This window comes from Prionailurus viverrinus, chromosome B4, assembly GCF_022837055.1.
Source record: "Prionailurus viverrinus isolate Anna chromosome B4, UM_Priviv_1.0, whole genome shotgun sequence".
NCBI classification, from domain to species: Eukaryota; Metazoa; Chordata; class Mammalia; order Carnivora; family Felidae; genus Prionailurus; species Prionailurus viverrinus.
In genome coordinates this window covers 12372389-12397850 of record NC_062567.1, presented here as the reverse complement: position 1 = coordinate 12397850, position 25462 = coordinate 12372389, and the positions used below count along the sequence as shown (strand labels likewise).

The window sequence follows — 25462 nt, the reverse complement described above, 5'->3', positions numbered from 1 at the left end:
AATATAAACCATGATGATTACTATTAAAACATATATACTCTGGAAGAAAACTTAAAAAATATTCACAAAAAAAATGCTAGTAGAATTTATGTTTAAGTGAGAGACTTCTGGCTGTTTTCTTTTCAACCTGTTCTGAATTCCTTTTTTTTTTTTTTTTTAATGTTTATTTTTAAGAGAGAGAGAAAGAAAGCATGAGTCTGGGAGGGGCAGAGAGAGAGGAAGACACAGAATCCAAAGCAGGCTCCAGGCTCTGAGCTGTCAGCACGGAGCCCTATGCGTGGCCCGAACCCATGAACCATGAGATCACGACCTGAGCCAAAGTCACACGCTTAACCGACTGAGCCACCCAGGCACCCAACCCTGTTCTGATTTTCTAAATGGGTTGTAATATATTCTATTTGTTTTAAAAGTGAAAATTGTAACTTAAAAATGAAGGCAGATACAGTTTAGATTCCTGTCACAGTTACTTTTTCTCTACAATTCCAGCCAAGAAACGTCCATATCCTGCACGTTACAGATAAGTGTACGTGTGTCCTGGGGTCTGGGGTCAGCAGTCTTTCAGAGCTGATTTGCTGTCCCTTGGGGCAGACAGCTGAAGGAAGCTACTTTTTTGTTGAAGGAAGCATGCAGGCTGCTTCCTTGGGGTACACAGCCAAAATACGTCCTGATGGGAAGCAGGTGGTGGGGCCGCTCCCTCTGTTGTGACTGGTTTTTAATATGAATGCCTCTGGGATGAGATTCGGCCTTACCTGTAAAAAGAAAGGGTGAGGAACTTGCCGCATGCCTAGATCAGTTCACTTTTTGTGACAGCGGCCATTCATGTTGCTGTCACAGAAGGGTAATTAATTATGGACCATGTCACCATCAACTTTTTCACTAGTGAAGACTTGTAACTGGACCAAATCGACGAGACTGGAGTAGAAACATGACTGGTACTGCTACATAAGCCACGGTGATAGTTGTTTGCCGGCAGAATGTATAGAACATTTTTTATTATTTTTTTTCAAAAAAAAAGGTTTAACAGTTATTGGCTCGGAGCCACAGAGAGACAGAGCACGAGCAGGGGAGGGGCAGAGAAGGAGGGAGATGCAGAATTGGAAGCAGGCTCCAGGCTCTGAGCTGTCAGCACAGAGCCCGATGGGGGGCTGGAACCCACGAACCGCAAGATCATGACCTGAGCTGAACTTGGACGCTTAACCGACCGAGCCACCCAGGCACCCCTAGAACATTTTTTAAATGACAGGACTGTTACCTCACGTATTTACTTAAGCATCCTTCCACCTGTGCGTTCCCATTCACTTTTAATTTCTTAGTATTTGACAACAAATACGTGTACTTTGGGCCATTTGGATAGTAGTTATTCCCTTAATGTTCACGGGGAACCATATTAAGGTGCTGAGTACCTGACATTAGGTCCTCATAACTAACCCTATTAGGTGGCACAGAGAATGCCTCTTTCATGTACGAGTAAAATGAGCCTCAGACAGGTTCTGTTTGCCAATAGATTCCTTAATGATTCTTCTTGAACGTGGGGTAAATCTGTACCATTGTAAGCAAGCCTTCTTTTTAGCTTCTGCGTATAGTTATACTTGTCAAATGCTAGCTGTTTCCTAATTTATATCTGCTAAAATTTTCTGATGCTTTTGCTTGTTTACTGGTTCCATGTGTTACACCTAATGTGAAATTGAGATTTTGGTTAATTAACTACTCAGCACGATTATGTCCCTTAAGTGGAGGGGAACTTCGTTTACCAATTTTGTCCTTCTTGTTCGTTATGTTAGAGTCCATATGGCTCACCTCACCTTTAAAGAAATTAGCCTCCTTACCCTTCTCTTGAACTCTTATTTTGTGGCCTTGATTCTATGCCCACCCTCCCCACAACCACAAAATTCCCAAGGAGTACCACCTGGCACGGGATTGTTGGATACTGGTTTGCAGTACACGTTATCTTCATATGCATGAATAGATAGCCTTCTGCATTCACCAGAAGCGCTGTATCATGTCTGGGGGAAAAATTTTTAATGTTTCTAAAGAGCTGTAGACATTTTAATAAAAGCTTCTCCTCAGCTTTTGTCTGCTGTGTATCCGGAGAAAAGTACAGTAAAAGAGAATATGGCATTGCTGTAGCCTGCCTGTCTGAATCCATTTCAATTCATTGAGCTAGATTTCTCTGAAAAGGGAACATCCCCAGCCTGCCCTAAAAAGATATCCAGGGTGGCAAACCCAGAACTTTGGTGTCTGCAGGTGCCATTTTTTTTATTCTTAATATTTTAAATTAAATTGCCTGGCACCATGGCAAACACGATCAAACCTGATGGCCACAGGAAAAGTGGAGATGCCCAGTATTAGCTGGGGATGGACGGAAGCCTCAGACTCAGTAAGCGTGGTGAAACCTGCAAGTGTTCGTGGCCAGAGGTCCAGCCCACCTGGTCTCTAAGCCATTATGCTGGGGACCTCTGAGGTATGGCGATGACGTGGTCCCTCTGAGGACTCCCAGCCTACCCGTGAGCACGTCCAAGAGCACGAAGCACAGAGGCATATGGAAATTCCACTCTCGAGCTTAATATACACCATGCAAAATGAATTTTTCATACTGGGCTTTTAAGAAATGGAAAACCTCCAGCTTTCCCTCACTGGTGTGCCTTTTGGAGTTAGTGCCCTTTAAAGCAGCCGGAGGGGGGAATGACTGTAATGTAAGCAGAGTGGTGTTTGCAAGTGAGGGCTACATGAAAGGCGATGATGATTTGGGAAACATTATTCTGGGTGTGGAATTGAACAAAGAGTCATTACTGAAGGAAAAACTACCCAGAAACACTTTAATAGTGTCTCAGATTTGGGTCCAAAGAACCATACTGTGAATTGAGTGGAAGATAAATAGAGAGGAAAATAGCAAATTAAGGGGACAAATAACCAGGGAGGGGCGGGTGCCCGCTGGCATTGGCAAGGAGAACATATAACCAGCGTCTGATGCATTTCCTTGAGAATCCGTGTGTTTGCAAATTGCTTCGTTGCATCTTAGCAGAATGTAATCTGAGTAACGAAGAGCTGACTAGCGAACATAGTTGGATGAATTCCCTCAGTACTCCTGAAATATAACAGAGCAAGGAACAGTATAATGAAAAATAACAGAGAGAGTAGCTAGGGGCTTAACTTATGATCAGTGTTCATTACAACAAATGACACTTTCACTGCAGAGTTACCATAAAGATTATTGACTCTTACGTAATGTGGTTCCCATCTGAATAGATCTGAGAATAGCTTAGCCTGTGAATGGGAGAGCTGAAGCAAGAGGAGGACCACAATGTGCTCAATGCCCTTATTCATTTTTTTCACTTAGTCCTGGGAAGCCGCCCATTCAGGACCCCGGACAGAGCAAAGGCCCGTGAACCTTCTTGCAGGAAGATTCGCCATGATTCTCTTCTCTTTGACTAGCATGGTCCTGTGTAATATTCAGTGAAGACCAGGGTCAGGAAGTGACCAGGCTTGTTAGCCATTTTATATTGAAGGTCCTCACCTGATTTTCTCTGCCATTTGCCTTTTTCCTCAAGCACTCATGTGACATTTTAAAAAACCATCTCTTTGGGACAAGACTGTTTTGTGTGAAACTTGTAGCACACAACCCCGTTTTTCAGCTCTGGCTTTCAACCAAGCTTACAGTGGGCAATCCCAATTCAAGGCACAGTGTGCATAACAGCCTTGGTTTACTGAGCACCTGTGTGGTACCTGCTAAACACTCTGGTTTCATCCTCCTAGTGACCCTATGAGGTAAGTACTGTGAGTGTCATTCCCACTTCCCAGATGGCAGAGCATGTTCAGAGAGGTTAGGTAAGTTGGCCAAGGTTACCCAGCTGCCAGTTGTTATAGATGAACTTCAAAACCAGGACTGACATCTGCCAGGTGTTTTAACTTCCTCACAGATGCCGAGCACAGAGAGAGCTACCCTTTCTCTTGCTTTCTCTCCCTCTCCTGCGTGCACTCTCTTGGACTCTCTTGGGCTCTTTGTCGCTCACTTTCTCTATTTCTGGAAAAGCTGGCTGGGTTTTGAAATCAGACACATCGGGACTTGGGCCCTTCCTTTTTCATTTGCTAGAAATCCTGAAAAACTGACCTGACCTCTCTTAAGAGTAGTTGTAATGAAAAAAATAGTTCATGCTTAATGGGTGGTGAGACACGGTGATAAGCTTTTTGCATGATTGCTTCATTCATGCCTCACAATTGTAGGCAGTGTAGGTCTGATTAAAATTCCTATTTTATAGATTGAAGAACTGCGCTTAGAATAGTTCAAGCTACACAGCCACTAATTCTGTCTGGAACTTTTATATCTAGCCAGTATTACACTGTTCACTGTGGGCAGTTTCAAAGTGCCCCCCATAAGAGACGGTCACCATCAGTGTTAGCCAAAGACAGTGATGACAGGCCCCAGTAATATGGGAGACACGAGCAGGGCAAGGGAACCCAAAGAGGCTATAGTGGGTAAGGGGACTGTATTGTTGGGTGGAAAGAAGCCAAGTGGCATTTGGCAACAAGTCAACAATTGTCAAAAGAATGACAAAGGCATGTCTGGGAGCTCCATAGTAGACAAGTCTTTGGCTCTCACCCTTCCTTTAGGTTTCAATTTCTTATTTCTGAGTTCCATAGAAAAAATATCCTGGTGAGGAATGGAGAATTTAAAACTACTGTCAGCCATGGGAGAGCCAGCACATTGAACATTTGTCCCCAGTCTCTTGTAAGCACAGCCATGACTCGGATGCCGTGCCTCATGGACATCTGCAGTGAGCTTCTGTAGACCCACCCTCCAGACTCCCTGGCCCAGAGATCAGAGACGGACATGGAGACTGAGCCAGAGTCTAGACTTGGTATTTGCCACTTCCCAAGAAGCAGCTGAGTGAGGAAGCCTGGCTTGCTTGGGAAATGGCAAAACTCGTGAGTCCACATGACCTACACCTGCTTCTCTTTGAGCCCCTGCTAGGGAAGGCCTTGTGGAAAGCGCAGCCTGGTCAGCTGTGAGCTCACGACCTTTGGCTCCTAAAGCCGTTTTTATGTGTTGTTGCTTTTGGGAAAGAGAAGGCCCAACTATGCTTTTCTCCAGCCAAGTAGTGTTCATGGGCTTTAGGACTTACTTGTATTGGTCTGAAGACTCATACTCGTAACTGTTGTAAGCAGTTAAAAACAGGGAAGAACGTACTAGCTAAGTGGGATTACTTTTTTAAAAAGTACTGTGTGTGTGTGTGTGTGTGTGTGTGTGTCCATCCTTCCTTTTGCTGAAGCACAAAAACTAACCAAGCACCAAGAAAGAGTCCCATCAGCTTTCAGAATGCCTTTCATCTAGTACAAGAAAGGCTTGACCCCACCATATTCACATGGTGTGTCTCTGTTGTGCAGCATGTGACCACAAACAGCATGCAGCTCTTGAGCTCTTGAATTGTTAACCTTCCTGATTAGGATGTGCTGTGAAATCCTCACCAGGTTTCAAAGACACTTAGGGAAAAAAAAAAAAAAACAAAAACAAACAAAAAAAAACATTAAACTTACATGATAGATTTGCTAAGTCTTTTGTCTGTAAATTAAGGATAAAATAGGTCATTACTCACATTTATATTGATTACATGTTGAAATGATCATATTTTAGATATATTGGGTTAAAAAGTATATCAAAGTTGATTTCATTTGTTTACTTTTATTTTTGTAATGTGGCTACTAGAAAAGTGAAAGTTATCTGTATGGATTTTATATTTAGGACAGAGCTAGTCTATAGATATATGAAAGTATAGAGTATGTGTCTACAAATTAGAAGTACTAATATGTGTTTTAAAAATAAGATTTTAAAAATAACTTTCTGAAATATTGATGAGGGGAATCACTAGGTATTCAGTATAGTAAGTACTGACTAAAAGGGGCTTTTGCCATTCTGGAGGAAATATATTGGATAGAAATCTTTTTTTTTTTTTTTTTTTGAGATAATGCACAAGTGGGGAGGGGCAGAGAGAGAGAGAATCCCAAGTAGGCTCCACACCGTTAGCTCAGAGCCCCACACCGGGCTCGATCTTATGAACCATGAGATCATGACCTGAGCCTAATGCAGGAGTCAGATGCTTAACCAACTGAGCCACCCAGGTGTCCTGAGCAGACATCTTGAATAGCTATTGAATAGCAGGTATTCAGGGGTATTTTTCCCTGAGAACATAGGTCAGTTTGAGTCAATTGTTGCAGACAGTTTGTCAGTATTTGAAATAACTCCTGTGCCCCCCTTCTTCATCATTTTTTGCCCAAGTGTCATCCTCTTGGCCACATCATGGCCACAACCACTGGATATCCTGGAAAGCATAAGAAAAGAGCAGCCCTGGGCGGTATTCCACAGATACCCTGGTCCTTTGGCATTTCCACCTCCTGCTTTGACTTTCACCATCTGTATTTAGAATGCTCTCACACCTTCCAGGAGTGTTTTGTGGGTGAGATTCCTAGATGAAACACTTGAGGTTCTTGGATGAGGTCTGTTGTGACAAGCGTGAGCTCTCCCCTCCCCACCCACGGCCACAGTTTTGCTCTGAGTCTACAAGGCCTGTCGAGGGCATCAAACAACTAAAACCTGAGCCCCGAGACAGAGTCCTCTCCTCTTCTTGATAGGTTCCTGGGGTCCCCACTCAGATTTATTGCTAGTGCATGGATGGATCCTTGATAGAGTTTTTAACATCAAGCACAAACCACAGACATCTTCATTTTTAACCTTTTTGCCCTTGAAGACCATAAGTTTCTTCGAGACTCTTAAAAATCTGATTTACAAAATCTAGGAGGAAATGGATGACACACACTAAGTCTGATGAATACATCAGGGCTAAAAGTATTTTTTAAATGTTCCATTCCTTTTGGGCGCAGGTTTTCTCCACAAAACGCAGAAACATGAAAGTGTAACCAAAGAAGGGTGGGACCTACAGGCTTGTCTCCTGTCGAGCTCCCATATGTGTCTTCTCCGTTATTCTTTTGACAGTTGTTGGCTTGTTCCCAAATACCACTTTGTCTCAGCCACCAAAAGCTGGTCTCCTCCCCTCCTGCTAGTCTTTCCTTATTCATGGCCAGTGATTCAAACATTGGTATCAGGAATGGATGAAAAGCACAGTTCCACTTGATAGGCCATGTTGCAAGGGTGGGGTCTGCCGCTTTAGAGAGAGCTCAGCTTATCTGAGGCTTTCTGCTTCGCCAGGGAAGCAGGCTGAGGCATTTGGGCAGCGTTTACTGGTCTGTACCTGCCGCTTCCTGAAATCCCTCCGGTGAGAGCCTCATGGATAAAGCATTGTGTGCATAAGTCCACCTGTACGTAGATGGATGCTTTCTGGTTTTTATTTTTTTGTTTTCATCTTTTCATTTTTTATTTTAATGTCTTGGCTCTGTCTGGGAGCAGAACATGAGTCACCTCACAGAAAATCCTCGCACAGAAAGTAGGGGCAAATAATACAGTGCGGTCTACAGACCGCAAGCATCATGCCTTGATCTGAGCAGAACATAAAAGGAACCTCAGAGATGTGAGCCCTGTAAGGTTTCATTTAAATAATTTTGCTTAAGGGTTAGACAAGTTAATAAAAGCAAAGTGCTTACGCAAGCTTCATGTGTAAAGTCGGCAAGTTCCCCTCAGATGTCCAATGCTGAGGAGGTTGAAGCCGTGGCCTGGACAGTTCAAGTTGGACAGAGGTTGAGGTACCGTCAGGCTGTGCTCAGTCATTGCGTGAGGGGTGTGGCAGCATCCAGGCTGGACAGTTACTGCCCCTATTTAGGTCCAAACACCCCATCTTCCATCTGGGGAAACAGATTACCCAGATAACAAGATTAATTCCAAAGACTTGTGAATCTAGTTCAGAGTTCTTTGCCCTGCATCTGGAACCTATAGGCTTGTACTTAAATTTGAAGAGATGGCTAGCTTTCCGTGGACTTGGCCATGAGTCCCCTGCCATGGCCAAATCACCAAGCCAGCTGGACAGAGAGAAACTGAGGAAGGAACGGTCTCAGGAACAGAGAGTCCAAATTGTTAGCCACAAAGAAAAGGGCGGGGGGGGGGGGGTGTGAATAATAACCTCTCAATCTGCTTTTACTGTTTTTCCTTGTCTGAAAGATGGAAAAAAGAAAAAGCAAAGCTTCTGTTTAGACACTAGTGTTCCTAGTCCTGTGCCATTAGTTCTTCATTTGTCGTATCACTTATATTTGGAGTCACCTGGCTTCAGTCATTCATGCGATACTGCTTAAAGCTTACGCGAGTTGCTAGATGGAAAATGCCACAGAAGCCTGTTGAAGAAATGCTAAGGTACAGTAAGTGCTAGATGAGTTTTGCTATTGTGCTCACTCACTAGCTTAATCATGTGAGAGGTCGTGAACAACCTTGAGCCATTCGGGAAGGAACCACATGTGGCCACAGAGACTCTTACCTTTCCATGACCATAAAAATTTATTCCGATTTTTAATTTTTCCAAAGGAAAAGCAGGGGGGAACCCACTGGTTTCATCATTTTCATTTCAGCTTAATTCTTTTTTATAAAGTTACTATCTTCAGTGAGTTCTTACTAATATCAGATAGGATTAGTATTCAATAAAAGTCCACCGTGCTTTAAAGGAATTTATGGCAGACCCTGGCCACAGTGCTGTGGAAGAGAGTATCCACAAGAGGGTGGCAGACTGGGGTCCCAAGAGGCCGCACAGAATTGCGCGGTGATGTGCTTACTGAACTTGCAGCCGCACTGTCAGCCTTCCAGCCTCAGAAATGCTGCAGAAACAGAGGAAAACACATAGGAAACTGATGTACAAATCAAGATTCCTTAACAGAGGGTAGCTGCTTCCAAAGGCCAGAACACTTGCCTCGGTCTGCATAGCACATATTCTTTCAGTAGTCAGCTCTCAGTGGGAAGCTGATGTATACTCAGCCCGAGGAGCATGGAACTGAGGACATTGGGAAACGTATGCGTTGGCTCAGATACTCTTTCAGTCTGCCATTAAATATGTATTAGGTGACTAGTGGCTGGTGGGCCCTAGAGAAACAAAATGATTAAGACAGTCCCTGTTTCAGAGGCACTAATAATCCAGTTGGGAGGAAGCCCACATAGATACTTTGAGTATACCCTAGTAAGTGCGATGATGTATGCTTTTATTCGCTCCGTCAACAAGTGTTCATTTCATGCCCGTGGTGTACCAGTCACACAGGATACCAAACAAGACAGAAGGGTTCCTACTCTCCCACAGTTAACCTTCTGTTAAGGGAGGCTGGGAAGAACAAACAATCAGATAAATAAAATAATTATATTGCGACTCTTGATATGAAGGAAAGGAATGTGATGGATATTGTGGGCAAAAGGACCTCCCCTAGGATTTCGCATTTGAAGCAGGTGAGACCGATGTGTCCTTCAGGACTCAGCGTCCCTTTGATGGCAAGAAACACAAAACTAAGAGGGGTGGCGATTATTTGGTCATTTTCTACTAAAAATAATCAGCGATAACGGTACACTTCAGGCCTGGCATGGTGCGAGGGCTCGATGTCGTCAGACCCATGTCTCTCCGTCTTCCAGTTCTGCTTTGTCTGGGCTGCTTTCTCTCCCAGGAATGCTGTCTTCACAAGATGTCAACAGGTCTGACAGTAGCTCTGGGCTCCTAACTGAAATAAATAGAAAACAAAGGACTTTTCTCCATGCAGTTTGAGGGAAAACCTTAAGTCTTTCTCCAGTTGGCTTAAATTAGCCATAGGCTCATGTATGAATAGTCACTGTCCCCCAGAAAAAGGGAAAGGTTTCAGACTGAGTCATGTTTTTATTTTTAAAGTTTATTCATTTATCTGGAGAGAGAGAGAAAGCATGAGCGGGAGAGGGTCTGAGAGAGAGGAGAGAGCGAGAATCCGTGAGCCCAGCGGGAGGCTTGACCCCACAGACCACGAGATCATGACCTGAGCCGAAGTCATATGCTTAACCGACTGAGCCGTCTAGGCGCCCTGTGACTGAGTTGTGTTTTGACACTAAAACTGAGGCAGCATAGCTATTCACCTCAGAGGCATTTAATCTCTCTGGGCATCTATACCCTCATCTGTAAAACGGAGATGTTGATAGTGCCTGTCTCCGGGACACCAGGAGAAGAATATTCCAGGTAGATAGCAAGTACAAACTTCAGAAGTGGGCAGGGGCCTTACCCATTTGCCCACATGCTGGGGGTTGGGAATGTGGGAGGGTAGAAGTGGAAGAGGGGAGAGAGCTGACAGGTGTGGCTCAGAGTGTGAAGGGTGGGGGCAGCTGCGTGTTTGTTTTTGCTGCTTCCTCTTAGAGACAGCCCTGGCCGGGCATGCCCAGAACTCCCCTTTCTCCAGAAGGCGCCTCAGATGCCCACTGTGAGCATTTATCCCGTTGTTTGTATCGCTGACCAAAACCAACACGTCTGAGGGACAGATTCTCTCTCCAGCTTTGTTAATGCCATCAGTCAGTTTACTGTGTACGCTCATTGGAGTTGAGCTGGTGATATTCAGAAGGACTTTTCCCGTTAATGCTTTGATTCATTTTGTGGCCGTGTTATCATCGAACACCTAGCTAGACAGTCTTTTTTACCTTTAAATTCAGGATTTTGCTTGGTGCCTCACTCTTGCCCTAACTGATGTGATCTCCCCAGTCAGGTCTGTTTGGCAGGTCGTGAACTCTAAAGGAAATTATATAGGGGCTTCTGGATGGCTCAGTAGGTCAAGCACCCAACTTCAGCTCAGGTCATGATCTGGTTCGTGAGTTCAAGCCCCACTTCGGGTAAACTCAAGCCCCACTCCAGGCTCCACACACGTTTGCCCTCGCTCCCGCCTCTCTCTCTGCAGCTTGTGAGATTCTCTCTGCTCCTAGCTCACTCTCTCTCCCTCTCAAAAATAAATGAATAAATAAATCAAAATTTTAAAAAGTAAGTTATATAATCTCAACACATAATTCACGGTTATGTAGTATTAATATCCAGCTGTCCGCATTAAGGGATCCATTATATAATTACTTTATTATTTAGCTTTTGAGAGTCAGATTCCATTTAGTTAATTTTAATAGTAGTGTTTTTTAAGTGTAATTTTTGAAGAGGGTGAATTGCACATATGAAAATAATTTTTCCTTTGTGTTTATGGTGAATTCTGTACATATATGTGTGTATTACAGACACACACATATGTGGTTGGATGTCTCTTTTTTAATCTCTACAAGTGGTAAGTATGAAATCAAAAAATAATTCTCTCCATCAAAAATATGCAGTCCAGGTATGAAGTCTATTAAGGAAGCTTGTTTGGGAAACTTACAAATGCCCTTAGACTTGTTTCCTCTTGCTTTTTAGTTTATTCTGGAAATTGCACCATTTAGCACTTCACAGTTTAATTTAAAAGGATTACCTATTTTCTTAAATGCTTAAGCAGGGAAGCAAGTTGGAATTATTGATTTTGCTCTGCATGTATTCCGTGAAAGCTGGATTTGCTCCTTCCCCAGGGAACATACCCCCTGAACTGCATGCTTGCTCGTGACAGCTCGGACCTCTGATACATAACCAAAGACCTTGCCTAATATCCTTGCAACTGCTCGGGGAATTTTTATTAAGTAAAAGCATCATTAGAGTAGACAGGATGATGAAGTTTAATGAGCATCTTTTGTGCATGAGACTGTTAGCTTTGCTCTGCCAGAATCCTCATTTCTCCCCTCCAGTGGGGCAGAGAGTAAGTCTAGAATGTATAGGGTGTTTTAAAACCCGGTTTATATTTTATATTGTCGTATAGCTTAATCTGTATCTTAGGCCATCTGCAAATTCCTTTTGGCTATTTCCGTGGATTTCAAATGCATGTTTATACTTTCCTTTACACTGGGTGTTGGGGAACGGAGAGTGGTGAGGGTTGTAATGGAGAAAAACGTGAAAGACACATACTGCCATTAGCGACCTGCACGGAACCATCTCTTGGAGGCTTGATCTCAAAAAATCATTGCCTTTTGAATTAATGAGATTTCTCCCGGGAATATGGTAACTATTAATTTTTTTTCTTCTTTAAGACTCAGCAGTTTCTGTGCTAAAGGTTCTGTCACCAGCCCCTCATAGCTGCTAGATAGGATAAATTAAGATACTGCAAACGCTTGTTAATAATCTAGGCTTCACACTTTGTCCACAGATTTATTTGCAGACATGTTAAATTTAGCAACCTACCATAAGATTACAGATTATAAACAGAATTATTTCTCTCTATTATTGTCACTGGCCATATAACTTGGATTCTCAAATTGGTTCTTTTCTTGGTCTGTATAAGGACTTTCCATGGAAACACCCAAAACAACAGGAGGGAGGCATATGACACGAGCAAATGACTTAAGAACAGCATATTGTACCTCTCATATACCTGGCATTCAGAAACACAATATTTACATAGCACACAACATGCTTCTACCAGTGCCTTGAGTATACAGAATACAAAAGAAGTGAACTCTTCAGTCCCCACCCTCAAGAAAATGGCAGGCTTATTGAGAAGACAGATCTAGGAAATCCAAAAAAAAGATGGGAAACGAGATAACATAGTGCATTAAGGATTCGAACTTTGGCGTAGTTGCCTGGGTTTGATCCGGGTCTAAACTTGCTGAGCCTCAGTTTCCTCCTTTGAAAAACGGAGATAAGAAACACCCCTTCTTCCCTGGATTGTTGTGGCAGCGAACGCTGAATGGCTGGTAGCCGTAACTGTAACGTGTCGCTATCACGGCACTCTGCTGGTAGTTCAAACCAACAAGCCAAGAGCAGGAACCTGTGTATCATCAAGGACTTAATGGTGCAATCCTGATAACTCAAGTAGTGTTTTGTGAAGGCAGAAATTGGGGCAGGGGGCGAAAGCTCTGAAAAGCCTAAAACTAAGGATGGGATCTAAGTTGCAGAGAAGGACCCAAGCAGGCAGGCATTCCTGATGATACTAACCCAGATCAGCAAGAAACAGACCAAAAGGAATGCTGCCCGGGAGGAAGAGCTAATTCCAGGGCTTGGATCGATTTAGCACCATTTTATTTTTCACACACACGCATGAGCCCAAGCCAGTCTGACTGCACGTATTCCCATTTTCCGGTTAAGGTAACACACATTCGGGAAAGAGAAAGGACTCTAGGTTACTCAGTTAACAGGTGGCAGAGCTCACCCTCGGTTCCCCTTTACTGTGCTCCCCTCTGCCTTCCTCCAGAACAGCCTTACTGTGCTCCGGTCTGCTGGTGGACAGAGAGACAAGGTTGGCGGAGTTAAGCATCACATGATACGTTTTGTGGCTGCTTTATAACACATACCAGGTTGGGGATACGACCTGGTGGACAGTGGATGCCATTTTCCATGCGTAAACCAAGGAGACGTTATTCTGCCAGTTGTAGGACACATTGGAGGAATGAAAGGACCCATTATAATAATCTAATGACCATCTGATAGGGGCCTCTATTCGGGAAGGCGAAAAAGAGAATAGATAAAATCACACGTTTGTGAAAATAAGAATAAGCACTATAAAGTGACTGATTAATCCATTGAGTTATATAACTGAGCCTTTTGAGAAGCTGTTGAAAGTTGCGTTCTCCTTCTGCTGAAAAAACACATAGAGCTTTGCTTGGAGCTTTGGATACTTCCCTGGGCCCAGACTCAGAATGCCTGTTGCAGGGCAAGCTTCACTCAAACTTCAGTCATGGGATAACCAAAAAAAAAAAACAAAAACAAAAAAAACAGGTGTCAAAACCACTGAAGTGATTTGATCCTGAAGGTCTGGAGACACAGAGGGACAGACCTGTGAAAGTCAGGGTAGGGAACTGTTCCGTGCCCTGGTTGGATTTAAGAGTTCAGTGTCCAGGTGGGAATAAGGCACAGCAGGGTTTGAAGACGGTCGTTGACTCCGTAGGGGGTGGGGACGTGGAGGTGTTTCTAAGAGGTAATCATTGAAGCTGGAAAATTAGATGTCCTTTCTAGGAAAGAAAAAACAAAGATGACAGCAGAAACATAAGGACTTGAAGAAATGTCAGAAGGAGAGACTAAGAACCAAGATAGTATATTTGCAGCCAAGGGAGGAAATTTTCAGGAAGGAATGGGGTGGGCCCACGGTGGTCTTCTGCCGCAACTTGGAGGGACTGAGGGTCTGTGAGAGAGCCTGGGATCCAAAAGAAAGGATAAGACTCGAATGGATCTTTTCCCACAGTGAAAATGCCCATATACATATGGCAAGTTTACATAGCAGTAATTGAAAAGTGTGCATATCACCTGCCCTGATATTAGTTGCAAACTTTATTCTGATTCTGGTGGGCTGGAATTTTTTGCTGCAGTCCCAGATGTCAACGGGCAGGTATGTTCACTTGCTTCAAGTGGCCGGTGCGCAGGCTGCTTGTAACCAGATGCGTCCAAAGTGATCAGTCAGATGACCCTGGCTCTCCCTGGATTCGTTTCACAAGGATTCCTCCAGGGGTGGTCTTCAGCAGGAATTCAGCAGCTGTTCGGGGCAGGGCCCACCCCCCACCCCCCACCCCCCACCTCCTGCACAGATGAGAACAGAGAGCCCCCGGCAGAGAGCCCCCGGGGGGCCGATCGGTGCTGGCTTGCTCATCTCCCACAGCTGAGAGCAGCCATGGGAGAGCCTTTGAGATTCTCTTCAGTGACAGAAGCATGCTCGTCAGACTCCTGTGCATAATGGAACCTTTCCTGTCACTTTGGATTGTTCTTTGTTGGTTTTTTCCACTCCTTTATCATCTCCCAGTTTCCCCCCATAAACCTCAGATGTCAGGGGAGAGAAGAGTTTCTAAGACTCTGTGACATGGGGTCCCCCCACTTTGTGGGTCGAACATTTCGTCCACCTGCAGTGGCTGCACTGTTGGTGACCTTGAGCCAGGCTGCTCTTGTCACCACTGTCAAGCTGGCAGGGCCACGTTCCTGGATCTGGTGTGTGCTCCAAGACAACTGTGTGCTCAAGTGGAAGGGGCTGGCCAGCTTAGCCTGAGTCTCCGACCTCCTGTGAGAGGTTAAAGGCGGCAGCTGCCATTCTGGAACATCTGCTAAGTACCTGCACAGACCAGACCTTTTCTGTGTCTGATTTAATCTTCCCCCAAGCCCTCCAAGGTAGCTGGGCATTTTCACCCTCATCCTTGCAGATGAGGACTTTTGACGATGGAAAGTAGTCACTTTCCCAAGGTCACACATCTTTGAGAGTGAGCAGGGTGCCAGAATGCAGAGGTAAGTGAAGCCCCACGTCTGTTGTCTTGGGTCCCCCAGGCAGGGTGCCATGGGCTCACATGGGGCCGGACAGGTGCCACCTGAACCGAGCATGAGGGAGACATGCTGGCTTGGGAAGTGCCTTGTGCCGGGGTCTGAGGGCTGGTAGGGTATTTCCCAGGTGAAAGAGGTAGAACTAGCAGGTGGGGCGAGAGAGAAGCCATCTTCAGGAAGGCTGAGAGGCAGGTGTGTCAGGAGAGGAAGATACAGGGTCCGGAAGACAGAAGCCATCCTGAAGGCCGTGACTGCATTGATTAGTCATGTTGTTTATTTTCTGTCTTTTATGATGTTTTGACATCGTGGAGGTCTTGCTGGCTGGAGAGACATTGCCCTTTCCAGGGCTAGCTTAATTCCTAGAGATAGCGACCAACTTATCTGCTACTTTGCCTTTGATACGCAAACCAACCAATCCAAAGCCAACACCTGACCACCTCCTGTATCAAACTCCCACTCCAAGCCAGTATTTCCCCTGCCCTAAATCACCCCAGGACCAGGTCCCCTACACCTGGAGACCACCGTGACAGCCTTGAGCCCCTGGGAACTATTCAAACTGTGCAATCCTAAATCCACTCAACCCCGTCCTTTCCTTCCCATGAAACCACCTTGAAGTACTTGGATTCTGCTTCCTGCTTTGTTCCTTCTCCCTCCTGATGGACCCTGGTACTTCCCCTCGTGGCCTTGTGTGGTGTGGCGTGCACCCTCCCCTTGAGAAGCTTCGTTCAAAGGCATTGACCTCTCCACGTCTCGCTCGTTCACCTCTAGAAGTTAAATCTGGGTCCATTCAAAACAAGGGCCAAGGCATTAGCTTCAGACAACAGAGGGGGCAGGGAGCGTCCGATCCTTCTGTAGTGCAGAGAGGACAGTTTTTCCACTTGTTCCCTTTTCTTCTGATAGAAACAGCACCCCTTCCCCTGCCCCCTTTGGGACATCCTTTGTCCTTTTTGAAACAGTTTTTTAACTTGTCATTCTTTTCAATGAGCTGCTACCCCAGAAGTCTCCCATTCCTCCTCTGCTGAAGGTAAGCAGACTTCTCACTTGCAGGCTGCCCTGTCAGGCCCAGAGAGGTTCATTTCCTGTATGAGGTCCCTGTTGTGGTAACAAAGTACCATGAACTTGGTGGCTGAAAATAAAACAAATATATCTTCCTATGGTTGTGGAGGTCAGAAGTCTGAAATCAGGGTGTCCTCAGGGTGGCTTCCTTCTGGAGGCTCCAGGAGAGAATGCATTTCCTCGCCTTTCTAGTTTCTAGAAGCTACCTGCATTTCTTACTGGTAGCCCTTTCCCTCCTTGAAAGCCATCAGTGTACCATGTTCAGATCTCTCTGACTCAGACCTTCCAGCCTCCCTCTTCTAAAGACCCTGGTGATGACACTAAGCCCACCAAGAAAATGCAGGGTAATCTTCCAGCTCAAGATCCTTAGTTAACCTTTTCCACAGAGTCCCTTTATGATACAGGTTTCAGGGACCAGAATGTCCCTGTTTTGGGGGGCCATTATTCTGCCTACCACACTTACACAGTGGAAGCCCCATGGCTAATCACTGGTAGAGCCAGGAATGGAACCCCAGACTTAGGACCCTAAAATGCTTGTCATTACCGCTCTGCCCCACTGACGTCTCCATGTGGGAATGGCCACTTAGTAAATCACCACTCTCCTCTGCCCACTCAGCTGGAGGAATAAGGGATCACCGGGAGGACACGGCATCATCCCGGCTCTGGCAGTGACTCACCGAGGAAGTGGGTGGTGGGTGTTGGGGGGTGGGGGATGCATTTAGTTCTGCCTTAGTTGCTTTCTTCAGAGAGGAATAAAACCTTTCTCCTAGAGACACTTGGGTTTGGCACTGATAGAAAATACCATGTCATTTTTTTCAGAGCAAAAAGTCCTAAGGAAGTAATCATTTAATTATCTTTATTTAATTCCTCCGACTCTAACTCTACATCAGTCCTGTGTCTCAGGAAGCATCCACTGACCGCTTCTGGTAGACATCCCAGGTACTGGACTTATTTCACTAGTGCAGCCTCCTTGCTAAGAAAGCAGCATCGTTTTTTTTGTTGTTGTTTTGTTTTGTTTTGTTTTGTTTTGTTTTTACAGATGAAGAAACTGAGGCACATCGAGGGGATGGGAAGGGGGGGGATGCTAATCATTTGCCCAGAGTCAGCAGCTAATAACTTGCAAAAGGAGGATTTCAACGTCAAGTTCAGGAATGCTTTCTCTGATCTGGCCCTCTGTAGGGACTTGCTGTGTCGCCCCAGGGGATCCAGGCACAGTGGGGTCTGAATATAAAAAGGCAGACATTGAAACATTGGAACATTCCGGTTCCTTCCTAACAAGGGGAACCTTGCTGAGTTCCAAACAGCTTTTGCACCCCCTTCTAAAATGACTTTGCTGGATTACCACCGTCAGGCCCAGCGAAACCCCCACCTCTTCTGGGAACCCTTCTGTGCCCACTTCAGCTCTTACTCATTCAGGATGTGATTGATACGTGGGGCCCTTATCAGATCTTTATTCTCTTTTCCCTCCTCTGACCTCTTATTTGTGTCGCTGTTGCCGGGTTTCCCAGTTCATAAACTATTTCTGCAGATTTTTGTAAGCCTTAAAGTTAAATGCTATCTGTGAGCAAGAACATGCATACTGTTCCCCCTTATGGGGGTAGGGGTTTGCAAACTAGAGGAGAGATCCTTGAGGCCGGAGGGAACCTATGAATGCACAGACCAGAATCAGACCTTTGCCATATGCCGGGTGAGAGGAGCTTGGACAGGCAGAGGCCTCCCGGGCACACCCCACACCACACTGCTGTGTTAACGCAAAGAAAGCCGCATCCTGGGATGAGGGGTTAGGCCGGGGCTGTTAGAGGAAGAAGTACATTTCAGGGCATGTGTTGCTAAAGCTGAGGGATATAATAGATGAGTCTACCGTGGCTGTTTCTTTAACCTGTTTGATGCATGTGGTGGGAGAGATGCTGCAGGACTGAAGGAAGGGGGGGGGGGTCCCCAGATAATAGAGGACAATCTTGCCATCACCAAGATGCTTAATTGCTTCCACAGAGCCCCTTTGACTGTGTAAGTCGGTAGTCACAAGTCCCAGGAACTGGGGCAGGGACATCAATGGGGTCTGGGCAGCAACAGCAGGACAGCTGGGCAGAAACTTCCTCTTTGCTGAAACCAGTGGTTCCTTTCCTGGGCTCCAGGACGTCTGATTGTCCGTGACATAGATGTCAGGGGCATCCGTGACCCTTTTTAAAGTGAGGAGCACTGGGAGGGGGGCTCATGTTGATTTCGAAAAGATCCATTTTCCTGGAGGACAAGCTGTCCTGGGGAAGGTATTTCTCCTGTAGGGACACGCTCTCAGGCTGAGCAGGACTGGGCCTCTCCGTGAGAGGAGCAAGAGTCTTTAAAGCTCATTTCTACAGAAGTTGAAAGCGAGCTTGCAGTTTCTAATGTTACCTGTCAGGCATGTGGTTAACAACACCCTCCCCACCCCACTTCACCTGGAGAACATTCCCAGGACCTGGCTGCTCATAGGTCCGTGCTGCCAGCTCCAGACCCTGCATTCTGAACTCTTTGGGAGCAGAGACCTATTTTCATGGCCACTGCTGGTGGGACCTGCTTGGAGCACTCCTAGGGAGACGTTCGGAAGCCTCTGGAGAAGATAGACCACACTATCACCTGTCAACCCGCCCTAACTGCTCCATCAGTTGGCCAGCTCTGTGTGCTAGGTCCATCCCTTGGCCTGCCAGCCACACTGTCCACGTCCTCAAGAGCATTGGTAGATGCCACCAGTTTGCCTGGCAGGGTGCGAGCATCAAGAGAGGTGTCGATGGGGGCGCCTGGGTGGCGCAGTGGGTTAAGCGTCCAACTTCAGCCAGGTCACGATCTCGCGGTCCGTGAGTTCGAGCCCCGCGTCGGGCTCTGGGCTGATGGCTCAGAGCCTGGAGCCTGTTTCTGATTCTGTGTCTCCCTCTCTCTCTGCCCCTCCCCCGTTCATGCTCTGTCTCTCTCTGTCCCAAAAATAAATTAAAACGTTGAAAAAAAAATTAAAAAAAAAAAAAAAAGAGAGGTGTCGATGCCTTGAGTGGACTTTAGAACGAGGGACACCTTGTGCCGCGAGGTCAGTCCTTGTGTCATCCCGTCCCATTCAGTTGGCACAAGACCATCACAACAGGCAGATCAGGCATTGCCTTTCCCCGGAGGAACTGAGACACACGCCAGGCTCTCTCTCGGACACAATTATATCAATAAGGGGGGTTAAGATTGAGCCGTATTTATTTTAGGGTGGCTTTTAATTTTGTTTAATCAGAAGCACTCATAAATTATCGATTAATTATTATCTGCCGTTTGGTTCAATCCTCGTCGCCACAGGCTAGCGTCGCTCTGGGATGAATGCCACCCGCTGTAATTGTCGGGTACTTTGTCAACATTTAATCAACGGTACTTATTAACGCGGCATTGATGTGTGGTCGCCGTCCCACTGCCATCAATCACGTGTGAGCAGCCTGAGCAGGCTCGGACACCATTGCTCTCTGTCACATTATCCAGCCCCTGGGCTTTCCGGCCAGGCATGATGCTCGCTTTTCACTAAATGGACACTCTGTCTCTTCAGTTCGACCCAGTTTTTGTCATTGTCGGCTTAAACGCTCACAGCCGTTAGAGCTTCATTCCGGAACAGCTGGGCTGAGCATTACCGGTTCTCACAGCCCCAGATCTCTTCTGCCTTCGGTGTTGTCACACTCTGCCCAGTGAACGTGAAATTCCGGGACACTTGTCCAGAATTGACCTCATCATGCACTGCGCGTGTGTGCACGCGTGTGGAAGAGAATTTCAAATTCCTAAATAAAAGGTATGAGCCGGAGACAGCAGAAGGCATCTTTTAGTCTTCTCTGGCTTCCTGAATATTCCTGGATAATAATAATCTGTTCTCCAAAGCCCTACCAGTAAAAGCTTTTCCTGTGTTAGCAAGGTGTATCTCACGTTTCTTCCTCTCTCTTTTCAGCCTCTACGGCAGACACATGCAGGCGAACCCAGAACCGCCGAAGAAAAATAATGACAAATCGAAAAAGATCAGCCGGAAACCCCTGACAGCCAAGAACAAATAAAGGGTTGGCATGGGCTGGACTTCTCGTTACTCCTCTTCCTTGTTACTACTTCTGTTCCCTGTTACTGTATGCCACCAATAAATACAAGGTGTGTGTCGCTTTTCCACTCTCTCCTTCTAGCACTTAGCACTTCACCTCTTAACATGCTTTTGGTAGGTGGTAGATTTTTATAAGTTCTCAAAATCATTTCCATTTGTTTCCTTACCACTGCCAAAGGCAGGAAACAAAGCTCTAATTCAACTGCAAATTCCAGAGGAGGCACAGACCTCAGCTCCTTGAATAGATGTTCACTAAGGTGCGTGTTCTCAAAAGAATAATTAAAAAATCAGGCGATCACTTAAATGTCACCACTAACACTGTTCGCTCTTCTGTTTATTCACAGAACTCATTATTTTGCTTTGTGAAAAGCTTTCCTTAACCATCAAGGTATTGTGTTAACTTACAAGTCGTTTTTAATAAAATCTTGAATTTGTATCACATGGTGCTCCTTGAATAGAGAATGATCTGGGGGTATACACATTTTTGTTTCCCTTTTCCCTTCAAACTGTGCCGTCCAGATTGTATTGGTCGTAGATGATAAACTCTGAAACTTTGTGGGAAAGAAATACAAAATTACATCAGAGTTGGTGTCTTCTCACATGGATTTGTTAGGTTGGCTAGTTGGGGTGTGTGTGTGTGTGTGTGTGTGTGTGTGTGTGTGTGTGTGTGTTTCCTTTGAAGACTGTTTCTAAATTAGGAAGGAGCAGAAAAACAAATCTCTGGGAGACTCTGCCAAAGGATTTTGGAAAGCAGCATCTCTTAGCTGAAGAAATGGTGACTTCTGCCAGTGGCTGGTAGACAAAAGTTGTGAAACGGAGGGAGAACAACTCAAGTATGTTTCTCATCACTGCAGAAAATCTCACATCAGAGCATTCTTCGCGTGGCTTCGCTGGTGCCAGCGAGGTTGTGTCAACGGGCACGCGCTCCCCCCACCCCACTTGTGGGGTAGAAACCGCAGCAGCAGGGTCATTAAACAACCGATTGTTTAGCATCTGCGATAGGCAGCTGTGTTCTTACCAACAGTCATGTGGATGTAAGTGAAAATAAACCCAGGCACAGGACCCTTGTGCTCAAGAGGCCTGCCAACACCAGTGCCTTGGAACAAAAGGAGTGGGAAGGCATAACGCTGTCAGATCGGGGCGTCTCTACCTCTGTATCCCCTCCCTTCACTTTCACAGCGGAACCCCCAAGACCAGGACTGCCAGGAAGTAGGAAGAGCGAGAATCAAAACACGGCAACAACGAATCCTGAATTACTTAGGAGTTGGCCGTGGCACTTAAATCAGAAAGACCATGGATCACAGGCACTGTTTCTGGAAAAGGTCTTGATAGAACATTCCTGTGGGCTAAGGAATCCCCAGGTGTCCTCACCTGTTTGGGGTTAAGACTGACTGAAGTTTTCTAGGTGCAATCTTTGCGGCGGCCTGAATTGTTTAAATTGACTTTTTAGCCCATAATGCTGGAGGAAAGACAATGCCTGTGTTGTGGATTGGAAAGACTTTTGTCTAAAAGTGAAGTGGCAACAAGGCATTAGTAAAAATATCACAATATACTCTTACGAATAATTTCTTTAAAAGATGAACACTCTCAATAGAAATGTAGGCAGTACACATAAATTCACAGAGAGGAAATCTCTCTAAGGAACATGAAAAAACGTCCAAGCTCACTGGTAATCAAAAAAATACAAATCAAACCAAAAATAAAAATGTGTAACAATGAGAAATGTGCAACTATTTTTTCAAGGCCGTAGTTAGTGGTGGGGAGTAACATGAGCTAAACGTTCTTAGGCACCTGCTGTTGGGAATATAAATTTCTCTCCAGGAAGGTGCTAGCATTTTGATAGCATGTAGCAAAACCTCAAAATTGTGTGCTCGGACCCAGAATTTTTATTTCCGGCAATTTATCCTGAGGACCCTGTCAGAGATGTGCGCAGAGAGCTGTGTTTGAAAATTGCCCTTTCAACTCTTTACACAGTGGACATGAGGGGTAAAGCCATTGCCCCACCCCTCTTGGAAGAACACCCACCCCCACCCCCCATGTATCCACATGACAAACTTTTCTGAAGACATTAAACTTACGGAACAATATCTAAGGGCAAAGGGAGATGTCCTATCCAGTTCAGTAAAAAAGTAAAAGTAAAAAATTATATGTATGGTCCTCGTTGTATAAAAAGGAAATTGTGCTTGTAATACGTACATGTAAAAAAAATTAAATGGAAATGGACCAGGATTTTATGGTTGATCAATTATCTGTGGTGGGTTAAGATTGTTTTTTAATTTTATTTTTAAACATTTTTGTATTTTGGGGTACCTGGGTCGCTCAGTCAGCTAAGCATCCAACTCTTGATTTCAGCTCAGGTCATGATCTCACTGTTCACGGGATCAAGCCCCACACTGGGGCTCTGTGCTGACAGTTCAGAGCCTGCTTGGGATTCTCCCTCTCCCTGTGTCTCTCCACCCCTCCCCTCTTCACTCTCACATGCACTCTCTCAAAATAAATGTTTTTAATTTTTTTTATTTTTATTCAGTTTTTTAGTTTTAATTCCAGTACAGTTAACATACAGTGTTACATTTCAGGTGAGTGACCCAACAATTCTATACGTTGCTCAGTGCTCATCATGTTAACTGTACTCTTTAGTCCCCATCATCTATTTTTTTTTTTAATTTTAAATACTCTGTACTTTATTTTTTTTTTAATTTTTTTTTTCAACGTTTATTTATTTTTGGGACAGAGAGAGACAGAGCATGAACGGGGGAGGGGCAGAGAGAGAGGGAGACACAGAATCGGAAACAGGCTCCAGGCTCTGAGCCATCAGCCCAGAGCCTGACGCGGGGCTCGAACTCACGGACCGCGAGATCGTGACCTGGCTGAAGTCGGATGCTTAACCGACTGCGCCACCCAGGCGCCCCAAATACTCTGTACTTTAATTTTCGATAGTGATAATGTATACTTTTGTAGTCAAAAAATATTAAATATTTGTTTTCAAGATGAAATGCATATCTTAAGCAGTCCAGAAAATAACATATATTTGAATTCAAGCATAGTATAAAATCTCAGGGTGTTTTTTTTTTCCTTGTCACTAACGTGGGTTTTCACATGTTTTTCCACACACTCTTTTTGGTTACTTGATACGCTAATTAACATTTTATCCACAGCTTACAAGGTAGTTTTTATTACCCAGTTTTATTTAGATATAATCGATACGCAGCACTGTGTAAGTTTAAAGTGCACAACGTCATGATTTGACTAGCACGTATTGTGAAATGATTACCACCATAATTTAACGTCCATCATTTCATATCGATTAAAAAAAAAAGTTTTCTCCTTGTGATGAGTGTTCAAGACTTACTCTCTTAACTTTCAAATAGACCATACAGCAATGTTAACTGAAGTCCTTCTGTTGTACGTTACATCCCCAGGACTTCGGTGATCATATAGCTGGAAGTTTGTACCTTTTGAGTATTCTCATCCAATTTCCCATCCCATGGTAACCTCAAATGACCTCTTTTTCTATGGTTTGGTTTGTTTTCGTTTTTTAGATTTCACAAATAAATGAGATCACACAGCGTTTATATTTCTCTAATTTCACCCTCGGGGTCCATCCATGTTGCAAATTGCAGGATTTTCTTTTTTTATGGCTGAACAATATTCTGTTGTGTATATACCCCACGTCTTCTCTATTCATTTGTCTATCACTGGACCCTTAGCTTGCTTTCCTGCCTTGGCCACTGTAAAAATAGTGCTGCTGTGAACAAGGGGATGTAGATGTCTCTTCAACATAGTGTTTTCTTTTTCTTTGGATATATTCGCAGAAGCAGAATTGATAAATATATAGTAGTTCTATTTTTAATTTTTTTCAGGAACCTCCATACTGTCTTCCATAGTAGCTGCACCAACTTACATTCCCACCAGCAGTGCATGAGGCTTCCCTTTTCTCCACATCCGGCCATTGTTTGTTATCTCCTACCTTTTTCAGTGATATCCATTCTTAACAAGTGTGAGATGTCATCTAACTGTGATTGCAATTTGTGTTTCTCTGGTTAGTGGTTAGTGATGTTGAGCACCTTTTCATCTGTTGGCCATTTGTATATCTTCTTTGGAAAATTGTCTATTCAAGCTCTTGAATAGAAGAATCCATTTTTTAATTGGACTATTTGATTTTTTTGCTTTTGAGTTGTATAAGTTCTTCATATATTTTGGATATTAACCTCTAAGCAGATATATAGTTTGCCAATATTTTTTTCCCATTCTGTATGTTGTTGTCTTTTCATTTTGTTGATTGTTGTTTATGCTGTGCAGAAGTGTTTTGGTTTGATGTAGTTACACTCGTGTATTTTTAATTTTGTCGCTTGTACTTGGGGTGTCCCATCCAAAAAATCTTTGCCCATGTCAAGAAGCCTTTTTCCTATGTTTCCTTCTAGGAGTTTCTTGTCTTACGTTTAAGTCTTTAATCCTTTTTGACTAATGTCAGGGGTCTAGTTTTATTCTTTAACATGTGGATATCCAATTTCCCAGCACCATTTACTGAAGACAACATCTCTACTGGGTGTTCTTGGCTCCCTTGTCAAGTATCCATTAACCGTACATGCATGGGTTTATTTCTGGACTGTTGATTCTTTTCCATTGATCTATGTATCTATTTTTATATCAGTACCATACTGTTTTGATTACTATAGTTTTATGTAATTACTGTAGCTTTATAATACAGCTTGAAATCAGGATGTGTGATGCCTCCCACTTTGTTCTTTCCCAGGATTGTTTTGGCTATTGGGGTCTTTTCTGATTCTGATATATTTTACAATTGTTTTTTCTACCTTTGTAAAAAATGCCATTGGAATCCTGATGGGGATTACATTGAATCTATATAGATGGCTCTAGGTGGTATGGACATTTTAACAATAAAAATTCTTTCAGTCCATGAACATGGGATACCTTTACATTTATTTGTGTCTTCTTTGATTTCTTTCTTCACTGTTTTGCAGTTTTTATTTTTTATTTATTTATTTTTTTTATTTATTTTTTATTTTTTTTTCAACGTTTATTTATTTTTGGGACAGAGAGAGACAGAGCACGAACGGGGGAGGGGCAGAGAGAGAGGGAGACACAGAATCGG

At 44.4% G+C, this 25462-nt stretch overlaps 1 protein-coding gene across 2 annotated transcripts in view; it reads left to right on the top strand.

The window, feature by feature from the left end:
* The window catches only part of RSU1 (Ras suppressor protein 1), a 203702-nt gene extending 182914 nt beyond the window's left edge, over window positions 1–20788 (top strand). For both annotated transcript variants that reach the window (XM_047867796.1, XM_047867795.1), the window contains one exon: window positions 20209–20788. In XM_047867796.1, the coding sequence (XP_047723752.1) occupies window positions 20209–20311 (103 nt within the window). In that variant the 3' untranslated portion in view covers window positions 20312–20788. The remainder of the gene's footprint in view (window positions 1–20208) is intronic.
* Window positions 20789–25462: the final 4674 nt, after the last annotated feature.